Source organism: Phyllostomus discolor, chromosome 2 (genome assembly GCF_004126475.2).
Source record: "Phyllostomus discolor isolate MPI-MPIP mPhyDis1 chromosome 2, mPhyDis1.pri.v3, whole genome shotgun sequence".
Lineage (NCBI taxonomy): Eukaryota > Metazoa > Chordata > Mammalia > Chiroptera > Phyllostomidae > Phyllostomus > Phyllostomus discolor.
Window position 1 is genome coordinate 98632809 of NC_040904.2, and position 11494 is coordinate 98644302.

Genomic DNA, 11494 nt, shown 5'->3' on the forward strand with positions numbered 1-11494 from the left:
AGCAAATATTTGGAAATTGATAGAAATGCAGTTACACAGCATTGTTAATTGACTACATGCTAGTGAACTGTATGTTTTTATTACCTTTTTAAAATATATTTTATTGATTATGCTATTACAGTTGTCCAATTTTCCCCCCTTATTCTCCTCTGCCCTGCACACCCCCTCCCATCCAAATTCCCCCCCTTTAGTTCATGTGAATGGGTCATAAATATAAGTTCCTTGGCTTCTATATTTCCTATACTATTCTTAACCTCCTCCTATTTTCTACCTACCATTTATGCTACTTATTCCCTTACCTTTTCCCCCTCCCCCACTGATAACCCTCCATGTGATTTCCATTTCTGTTCCTGTTCTAGTTGTTTACTTAGTTTTTTTTTAGGTTCACTTGTTAATAGTTGTGGGTTTGTTGTCATTTTACTGTTCATATTTTGATCTTCTTTTTCCGAGGTAAGTCCCTTGAACATTTCATATAATAATGGCTTAGGGATGATGAACACCTTTAACTTGACCTTATCTGGGAAGTACTTTATCTGCCCGTCCATTCTAAATGATAGCTTTGCTGGATAGAGCAATCTTGGATGTAGGTCCTTGCCTTTCATGACTTGGAATACTTCTTTCCAGCCCCTTCTTACCTATAAGGTTGCTTTTGAGAAATCAGCTGACACTCTGATGGGAACTCCTTTGCAGGTAACTGTCTCCTATTCTCTTTCTGCTTCTAGGATTCTCTCCTTCATTTTAATCTTGGCTAATAGATTAAAATGTAATTATGATGTGCCTTGGTGTGTTCTTCCTCCTTGGGTCCAACTTCTTTGGGACTCTCTGAGCCTCCTGGACTTCCTGGAAGTCTATTTCCTTTGTTAGATTGGGGAAGTTCTCCTTTATTATTTGTTCACATAAGTTTTTGATTTCTTGCTCTTCCTTTCTCCTTCTGGCATCCCTATGATTTGGATGTTGGAACATTTAAAGATGTCCTGGAGGTTCCTAAGCCTCTCATTTTTTTAATTCTTTTTCTTCATTCTGCTCTAGTTGAATATTTCTTTCTTCCTTCTGGTCCACTCCATTGATTTGAGTCCCAATTTCCTTCCTTTCACTGTTGGTTCCCAGTACATTTTCTTCTATTTCACTTAGCATAGCCTTCAGTTTTTCCTCTAAGTTGCAACCATATTCAACCAATTCTGTGAGGATCCTGATTACCAGTGTTTTGAACTGTGCATCTGATAGGTTTGTGTCTCTTAATTGTATTTTTTCTGGAGCTTTGATCTGTTCTTTCATTTGGGCCACTTTTTTGTCTTGGCATGCCTATTATGTAGTAAGGGGCAGAGCCTTAGATGTTCACCAGGGTGGGCAATCCCCATTGTTGTGTTGTGATGCTGCATGTGGGGCAGGAGCCCAAGAGGGAACAGTGGTGCTTGCTCCACTCTCTGCTAGTTTTCAATCACTTCCCCCACTACCCACAATCAAATTGGACCTTTCTGGTGCTGATTCCTGGGTGGGTGGGTTTGTGTATTTTCCAGGACCCTGTGGGGTCCTCTTGAACTCTCATTATGGTTTGGATTTTCTCCCACTGCCACCTCAACACCCACAGGTGTTTTCGGTCAGAGGCTTTGAGGCTTTCTTTACCTGCACTGGAACCCTGGATTGCTTGGTCTATTGTGCTTCCCAGTTGTTTCTCCTGGTTTATCTGCACAGGAATGTGGGACCTCCCAGTCCTCAATCTGCCGCCTCACAGGGTCTGCCAGCCATTGCCTTGCCACGAGTCCTCTTCACCTGGCTGCCCATCTTTGCCCTGCCTACCAGTCTAGATGAATGTTTCTTCTTTAACTCCTTGGTTGTCAGACTTCCATACAGTTCGATTTTCTGTTAGTTATGGTTGTTTTTTTGTTTTTAAATTCGTTGTTGTCCTTCTTTTGGTTATGCGAGGAGGCACAGTGTATTCTACCTGTGCCTCCATCTTGGCTGGGGATTCTACATCTTGATCTGGTGGTGTATGCATAGATGTACATATATGGAAAAATGTATCTAGCTGCACACTTAAGTTTTAACTTTATGTAAGGAAAAAGAAATATACATATACTTAAAAGTACCAAAAAGGTGTGTAAGCAACATTTATGTCTTAAGAGATAGGAAAGGTCCTCTTAAACATGCCTTCAAAGGTAAAAACTGCAAAGGACCCTGACCAGTATGACTGTCAGCTGGGTGTTGCTCTGCAGAGTGAGGGGGAGCTGGTTTGATTCTGGATGGGGCACATGCCTGTCTTGCAGGTGGATCCAGGCAGAGGGCATGTGCCAGAGGTGACTAATCAATGTTTCTCTCCTCTTCCTCCCTTCCCCTCTCTCTAAAAATAAATAAAATCTGTTTTTAAAAAAACTGCGAAAAGAAAAATAAATTTAATAAAAATATAAAAATGTAAAACTTATACATGGCAAAAAAACCCAGGAAAATTTATGTGCAATTTATATAACAAAGAATTAAAATGTTTATTAGAAACTCTTAACAAGTCTGTAAGCAAAAGACAAGAGCATGACACACAGGATATCCACACACAGAAAGAAATTAAAAAGCCATTAAACATACAAAAAGAAATAATATTTAAAATAAGGTACTATTTTTCACTTGTCAGGTAGGCAAAAATGAAAAATATATACAGAATTTGTATTGGTATAGGGAACTAGCACTTTCATATATTAGTGGTGAAGCTACAAATAGGCTCAACTTTTCAGGAAGGCTTTAAATTTAGTACTGTAGAAAGATCGAAATAAACATATTCCCTTAACCAAGAAATTTCTTAAGGAAAAAAATCCTTTCTCTGTTTCTGGCTGCCTCACCAAGAGGAGGCCTGGTTCCCCACAGCTCACGCCATGTATGTCCACCTGCCGTGGATGGTAATCCACCTGCTCCAGCTTCCTGATCAAGAAGAACAAACAGATTTACAGCACCAAACCCAAAAACCTGAAGACCCGCAACTCCTTTCGCTACAAGGGGCAGATTCACAGCAAGACAGTGGGTGTGGAGCCGGTGGCCAATGGCAAAGGTGCGGTGCTGGTCACGAGGCAGAGATCCAACCAATGAATGCCGGCCACTTCCAGGTGCCACCCACGATCAACAAGGACAGCCCAGCCACCCTGAGCAGCATCCCCCACATGATCTGCAAGAACAATTACTGCCCAGATCTGTGCACCACCGTCATCCGCGCGGCCAGCGCCAACCTATGCAGCTGAGAGGGGGAGGGGAGGGGGAAAGAAAGCGACAATCTTGTAAAATGTCAGTACACTGACACAGTCGATACATCACTGTTAAAAGTAACAAAATAAATTCATCTAATTGATTATATGCAAATTTTAAAAGTTACTGTTTATGCATATGTGAGCTAATTATATGTATTGTCTCATTTAGTTGTCACAAGAACTTTGAGAACTATTATTCCCATTTTCATCTGCAATGAGAAAACTGAAGTTCAGAGAAACAATGAAATTTGCCCAAGCGCAACAATCTAGTAAGTGGCAGAGAGAGAAGTAGAACAAACTCGGGCTGACTCAAAAGTCAGTATTCTTTAATTTAGATTACATTTATTGAGAAGGAAAAACATTCATAACGTAATGTTAAATGAAAATGCAGTATATAATTAAGTCACCAGATGGGAAGGAGATTGGGGGGATGAGTGAAAAAGGTGAAAAGGATTAAGAAGTACAAATTGCCAGTTATAAAATCAGTCATGGGATGTAAAGTACAGCACAGGGAATGGAGTCAATAATACTGTAATAATTATGTGTGGTGTCACATGGGTACTAGACTTACCTGGGTGATCACTTCATAAAGTATATAAATGCTCAATCATGGTTTTGTACACCTAAAATAACACAATATTGTATGTCAACTGTAATTAAAAAATAAAATTTAAAAATTTAAAAGGAAGAAAATTCAGCTTAGAGAACAGTTGCACAATTTGATTGTTTTGTAAAATATACATATACCTATAAATATTAGACATATAGATTTGCCTGAGGAACATTCTAGAAGGATATAAATCAAAATGTTGATAAAGGTTATAACTCAGGTGTAACCCAGGTGAACTTTTTTCTTTGTGCTTGTTTTCCTTTTCTACAATGCTTACAGTTAACTTATAAATGGAAGAATAAATCTATAATTCCAATTCCTCATTGAAGTTGCAAAATACAACTTCCATTTGCTTCACAAATTTTTAAATAAATAAGGCAGATCATTTGTATATTTATGTTCAACAAACACATCTTGAGCATCTACTATGTTCTAGGTAGTGTTACATAAATTATTTTACTTCACGTACCTAGATTCTTCTTTCTGCTCCTAAGTGTGGCATCAAGGATACCCACTCTCTCTCTCACATCTTAGTCATAACTATTTGCACTTGGATGTTAAGTCTTATCTCTAATTAATTGAATGCAATTAAGCCCATATTAAAGGAATATCTGGCAATATACTACCACCCCTTGGTATGCCTCAGTGATTTTGGGCTTAGGAGAGTCAATCAAATCTCTTGCAAATCTCCATCACTGTGCTGCCCAGCTCCTGGAAGTAGAGCGCTGCTGGTCTGGAGTGGATTCTGCAGGTTTACTTCAGACAGGAAGGACCAGATCTCAAAACCCAAGCCTCACTAGCCACCACCACAAGTGCAAATTTCCCCCTTTGTTAAATGCTCCTTCTCCTGTCTTTCCTACTCCTTTTCTTTCTGGAGCTCTAATTCCTAACCTTAACACCCACTTCTGCTATAAAATTATTAGATGGTGTGATTTTAGAACCCATTCTGACTGGATCTCCTCTCCTACCTCTAACCTTCCAGCCATACAGCCATACACGTGTGTATAAATCAGCAAAACACCATGGGGCTTGATTTTCCACCACCAGGACACCTCTTCCCAGAGAGGATACGAAACAGCTGCTCAGCTGTCCCTTGAAAAAGAGAAAAAGATGATCCTGCAGCAAGGAATTGCCAAGGGGTTGGGGGCAGAGGCAGAAGGACTCTCCTCTCTACACTCTTCATTGTGAGGAAATGTAACAGTGATTGAAATAAGCATAATATACTAATCAGGTGGTAATTAAAGAATAGGCTATAGTAACAAATTCACAGAAGATTCATGTATTAAAAGATTCCTTATAAGTACTTTGTAAACATCAGCAGTTGCAGCTCTGCTTAATTAACCAAGGAGTGACGCTGACCACAAGAAACTGGACAATTGTCAGGGACTCGTATCAGAACCAGCAGAAACTCTGCCGGTACGTCCTGTTCCCAGATATTGGTGGTAAAACTGTGGATCGAGCTATGAATCTACCTGATGACACACACAAGAGATAACATTGAAACCACCCAAGAAGAGAGCTGAGAAAATGCATATTGCCAGATATTCCTTAATTCCGCTCTTCCATGGTTCCATCCTATAAATTAGCCAGGATGTCTAAGACGCAGAGATGAGCTTTGAGGTGAGTCCCTCATCTTCCAGGGTGCTGGCACCTCAATAAAACCACTTTCCTTTACATCAGCACCTGCCTCAAGTATTGGCTTTCAAAGCAGCGGGCAGCTGGACCTGTGTTTGGTTATAGAAAAAATTCTATGACTTTAGTAACATGAGTGTTTGGAAGATAGACTCTTCCCTGTGAGACAGGACAGTAAGAAGCTAGGAAAATTCCTTGGCAAGTGGAACAGCGAAACTGAGACAGATAGCTGAACGCAAATGGCCAAGCAATTTACAGCCAGGTACAAAAAGCCACCTCCCTAGAGATAACATCTAGGCCTCAGTTGTACTTCAGCTGTGGGCCCAGAAAAGCCATAAAACCAGGACCAGCTGGGTGACACCAGGACCACCTGCAATGACTAAAGACCCCCTGCCCTGTCACTGACCAATCAGTGGAGACCATGACCCTGAAAGGACACACCTGGAGAACTGATGAATAGTCTGCAGAAAACAGCCTACAAGGCATCACCTAAGATTCCCACCTGCAAGAAGAATAAAAGCCTCAAGACAAAGAACCCAGGGTGTGCCCTCTCCCTCTGGGGAGCAGCCGGGGCCATTTCCTTTCCTTCCTTCTATCCACCCCCTTTCTCTCTTCACAGACACATGTCTCTTAAATTCTAAGGCAATGAGCAGCTGGCAGCTTGTCCCACACTAACTCCTTGAACCCGTCTCCAAGGCCCCCTTTTCTCTGACTTCCCAGTGAGCTGAGGCAGTCCAGTCTAGGCTCTCTTGTTGCTTCTTCCATGCTAAGCCCTTCCTTGTTTCACTGTCCCCAGCTTTAATAAATGTGGCCTCATAATCATCTGAACCCATGTCGTGAAAGCTTTCCTACACAAAGTCAGAAACCCCAACACTACAGCTGGTCCGAGGCAGACCCACTCAGGGCCAGGGCCCTTTCTGGTAACACTGGTACCAATGAAAACAGCACCAGCAGTGTTTGTAAAGGCAGGATTAAAAATGGTTTTAAAAAATTAAAACTGAAGTCTTGGCTGGTTTGGAATGCTTCCTGTACACCAAAAGATTGCCGGTTTGATCTCCAGTTGGGCTGCATATGGGAGGCTACCCATCAATGTTTCTCTCACATTAATGTCTGGCTGTCTGTCGATCTGTCTTTCTCTCTAAATTCAATAAACAAATCCTCTGATGAGGATTAAAAAAAATAAAACTGAAAACATAATTTGGCTGCATCACCACAGTACAATTAGGGTCTAAAAAAGAATAAATACCATTTATCAGGACCATTTACTAGCACAATGCCCTGCAACTGTGACAGACAATGGTGATTAGACAAGTCAGTGGCAAAGGAAAAATGGATTTGATTTGCGGCAACCACCACCTCTGCTCAGGTATGCTGCCCTCCTGTGGTTGCGCAGATGTTCATCGCCTAACATGCTGTGGATCAGAAGACTGGTACCTGACAATCGTGTTTGACATGCACCGCTGTGAACTTCCGGAAGACAACAAGAAGGGAACCGCTGTAAGACACCCATCCACAGACCTCTGAGATCTAACTGCTGGGCAGTGGTGACACCAGCATGCCGTCACCTTTTCTTAAGTGAGGGGCGTCCACTTTGCATGCATATCAACGGAAGCCCGCTCCCAACTGTGCCCAGAGCTGTAGGCAGTGCTTCCCCTAGCCGCCACTGGGCAGGAGCCCAAATCATCTCCAGGCAACTGCCCAAGCTCCAGGAAGAAAGGAAGGTAGGAGAAACCAGGGCACTGAGGCCCGTACAAAGTCCACAGGCATTGTTGTTCTGCGTTCCCCTAAGGTCGCCTAGACAACCCAGCCTGGCCCCACCCACAGCCTTCGGCACCAAAGACCTGGCAGGAAATGGAAGAGCCTCCAGAAGAGGCTACCGGGAGACCCTTGGAACCTGAAAGCACAGCTAGGTCCCCAAATGACAGTCACAGAGATCGCCAGAAAGACAACAGGAAGAAACTGGACAAAAAGGAGGCAGATAACCAGTCTTATCAGAGAACAGCTAACCAGGCCAACCCAAGAGTATATAGCCAGGCTGAACCCAACATATTTGGCCAAGCAGACTACAAAGTATCTGAACCGAATGGGCGCAGAACATCTGATCAGGCTGACCTCAGAGCATCCAATCATGATAATGTTGCTGATCATACAACAACTAATCAGACTGACCAAGGAATGTCTGAACAGATGGGCAGAAAGGCATCTCACCAAGCTGATCATGTAGAATCTGAACAGACTGACAACCAGATGCCTGCTCTGTATGAACAAAGAACCCCTGAACACATTGATCGAAGATTGTCTGGCCAGGCTGAACGAAGAACTTCTGAACAGATTGACCGCAGATTGTCTAGCCAAGCTGCACGAAGAACTTCTGACCAGATCGACCGCAGAATGTCTAGCCAGGCTGAACGAAGAACTTCTGACCAGGTTGACCGCAGAATGTCTAGCCAGGCTGAACGAAGAACTTCTGACCAGGTTGACCGCAGAATGTCTGGCCAGGCTGACCAAAGAACTTCTGAGCAGATGGACAGCAGATTGTCTGGTCTCGTTGAACGAAAAACTTTTGAGCAGGTTGACAAGATATTGCCTCAACAAACTGTCTATAAAACATCTGTAAAGACTCACCACAAAGTGCATGACCAAGTGACTGAACTAGCTGAACACAAGGTTGCTGACCCAGCTGACAGCAGTACTCATCATCCTAGAGTTGACAAGCATGATTATAGTGAGTCTGATGAGGTTGATCACATAATGAATGAAGAAGATAACATCAAAGACAACCTGTTTGATTATGGAAAAAGTGACCATCAGTATGATGACAGAATATTCACCAGCAAGAAAGACAAAGAGGCTGACTTCAAAGTAGAGCCCTACAAATTTAATGTTAGCCAGACAGACCTCAGTGATTCCAAGGTTTTAGATGTAACCGACTCTGAAACTACAAACTTTCTGCAAGCATTCAACTCACTTGAAACCAAGATCATCGGTCATTTGCAAGCAAAAAGCCGAGATTATTCCCCAAGATTCCCCACCATCTCAACCCAATTGGACTATACCGTCAGCCAAGACAAATCTCAAGTAATAGCACCTGAGACTATAGGTTAAAAGAGCATTTGACACCTGGGAGGCTGGAGGCCAAACCAGGAGCCGGTGGTGGTAGTGGTATAGGGAGTGGAGGGTGGACGCAGTTTAGATCAAGGATGAGGAATAGACTGACATGTTGTGATATGTGTGACCTATAGGATTCAGGAAGGACAGGAGAAGGGTGGGATTCTTATAGAGTCTTATAGGATCTTTATAGAGATCTGTTGCTTTCTCTGCTACCCTACAGCCATTCAGGAAGCATCAATAAACCAGCATTCAGGAGACCTAGGTTTTAAGTTGGTGTGGCTGCTAACTCTAGAACATTAAGTCATTTTGCCCCTCTGGGCTTTTATCAAAGGAAAGGAATTTGGAAGAAACCAGAGATCCCTGTGAAGGGAAATGTATTTGAAGTAGGTTGGAGAAGCCTAAAGTAACTCCCAGGACTCAAGGTGCATTATATTGCTTGGAAGGTCAGCCAGGGCTCTCACAATGATGTGTCTTTCCTCTACTTCCTGGTGTTCAGATCCCATCATCACCAGATTCCACTGATAACAGCAAAAATAAGAACAAAAACTCCTGGTTTGGGGTTTGTTTGTTTGTTTGTTTGTTTGTTTTATTAAAGATTCTTGGTGGGGGGTGGGGATATTTCCATTTCAGGATATTTCAGAATACCAAGAAAGGAGGAGTTCTCATGCTCACAAGAAAGCCCATAGGAAACGGTTCCCTTCTATAGTGTACCAAGATCCTTATCAAGTTTCACTACAGTACATGGAAAAACACCACATTCTGCAAATATTCCAGGTAAACCTCTCACTCCCTTTTTTTAATTGTGAATTTTTCAGTAACTGTAGCATAAAAAATAACCTTTGATCTGGCTCCTGTGTGGTACAAGAAAAGGCTTTTGCTATGAAAAGGATATACCCTCAGTAAAAAGCCAGTAAGATGTAATAACCAATAGTAGTAAATGATAAACACCTAATGAGTGATACTTACCATGATATGAAGCCATTCAGAGGGATCAGATAGATTCACTGATTGACAGGGAAAACTTGTCCCAGAGTTAAAGTTTGAGCCAGAGTAGGAAGGACAAAATATGGCCACTGAAAAGGAAAGAAAAATGCTTTCCAGGTAGATATGATACTTTCAGGAGATAAGCACTCTGTGATCATCTAAGAAACCACATTCTTTGGTGGGGGAGTAGGGGAAAGTAGTTAAGATTGCTTCTAATTCTTGAAATTTTAGATATGGGGCTGGAAATTTCTTTAAACTATGACATCTTTGGCAAAAATAGAATTATAAAAGATTATCACATTTATAAAATGTTTGTAGTTTGGTGGGTTGTTTTTGTTTGCCTGATGTTTATTTTTATGTTTACATTATTACCCAGCAAGGTACATATTTGTATATAATACATGAGTACATGAAGTACTCTGTGGTTAGAAAGATGTAAAATAAGAATGGCCCACTTCAAATGAAAGCATTTAAACTCAAGTGTAAAGAAGTAGGATAGAGGAAAAAGAGCACAAACTTTGCAAGCTTAGCCCAAGGCTCCAACCTAACTTAGCCACCTTTCACCTTTGTCATTTGGGGAAAATTACAAAACTTCTGTGTATCTCAGTTTCTTCAAAAAATAGGGATTAGTGATACTTCATCAACTCTGCTTAATGTCTCTTCTTTGTTAGAATGTCCTTTTGTGGGAGAGGATTTATGGCTGGGTTTTCTGGTTTTAATCAAAAAACAACTAATTATTAAACCAAAAGATGAAAGCTGTTGAAGAAAGAATAATTCTAATCATTCTATAAATAATGTTCTTCATCTGTCAAGGAAAAAGAATGCTTATGTATTCAACATTGTTATAAGAAAAATCAGTTATCAAATAAATGTTCCATAGAAACATATAAAACACATAATTGGTGTGGATACATTAAACAGACCTTGAATGTTTTATACCTAAAATTAGCCCCATTGTTATTCCTTACAAATGAGAATTCTATTTAATTTAATATAATTTTTGGAGGGTTATTCAACACCAAAAAACATATGACAGTGAATCTCTGAAATTTTACATATGTTTTCTTGTTTATTATTGGAAATGATGAACAGAATTTTTACCTTTTAGAACCAAATGCCTCAGAAAAAAGGCTTCAGGTAAAATTATATAGTCTATTTAAAATTTTACTCAAAATACTTTTCTCTGACTATTCTTCAAAAAAATAATGTTAATTTTTCAGCCTAGCAAAATCATAGATCCCAAAACAAAAACTTTCTCTAGAACTTTCTCACTACCTCTTTGATCTTGAAGACTAGAGAAATATCCATTTCTACTTATTACTACATTTTTATTCCTCCAAATATTACCTTAATTTACATAATTTAATCAGTAGTAAGGAAGTAATTTGTCACTTTATAGAGATATGTGAATTTATTTCAAATGGTGTGGTACCTCTTAGCTTTGTACAGAATATTGCTTCAGATACAACCTTACTACATTACCTTTAGCTCAGAACCATAATGTGATATCTATGCTCTCTCAGCAGATCACTGAAAACTTAGTCTATGAAAGGCCAGAGGACCCCCTGAGTTTTATGCTGTACCAGGTATGGACTAGTAGGATAAAAATAATCTTTATATTCTTTTTATTATAAATATAGCACACACAAGCATATAAAACAAAACATGTACAACTCAGTGAATTATCATGTTATGAGCCAACCTGTAACTACCATTCATGTTTTAAAAATTAAAACATTTCTAGCATCCCAGGAACCCCCTTTTTCCCCTCAGTTACTACTCTCCACAAAGGGACTATTGTTCTGACTCTTTTTTTAAATATATTTTATTGATTATGCTATTACAGTTGTCCCATTTCCCTCCTTCTCTCCCCTCCAACCTGTACCCCCTCTCCCACCCACGTTCCCCCCCTTTAGTTCATGTCCATGTG

General features: G+C 40.6%; 1 protein-coding gene and 1 pseudogene across 1 annotated transcript; both read left to right on the top strand.

Moving 5' to 3' along the window:
• Nucleotides 1–2861: 2861 nt before the first annotated feature.
• On the top strand, nucleotides 2862–3072 carry LOC114488791 (annotated as a pseudogene).
• Nucleotides 3073–7320: 4248 nt separating this feature from the next.
• TEX55 (testis expressed 55) lies at nucleotides 7321–11198 on the top strand. The gene is made up of 3 exons (XM_036016178.1): nucleotides 7321–8569; nucleotides 9221–9354; nucleotides 11088–11198. Exons 1-3 carry the CDS (start codon nucleotides 7321–7323, stop codon nucleotides 11196–11198), a joined length of 1494 nt encoding a protein of 497 aa, XP_035872071.1.
• Nucleotides 11199–11494: the final 296 nt, after the last annotated feature.

Bases quoted from the DNA above. Each gene is read 5' to 3' on its own strand.
- TEX55 (XM_036016178.1), top strand. From the start codon at position 7,321: ATGGAAGAGCCTCCAGAAGAGGCTACCGGGAGACCCTTGGAACCTGAA. The intron at 8,570-9,220 runs GTTAAAAGAGCA...AGGATATTTCAG, and splicing joins AATAGCACCTGAGACTATAG to AATACCAAGAAAGGAGGAGT. The intron at 9,355-11,087 runs GTAAACCTCTCA...ATGCTCTCTCAG, and splicing joins ACATTCTGCAAATATTCCAG to CAGATCACTGAAAACTTAGT.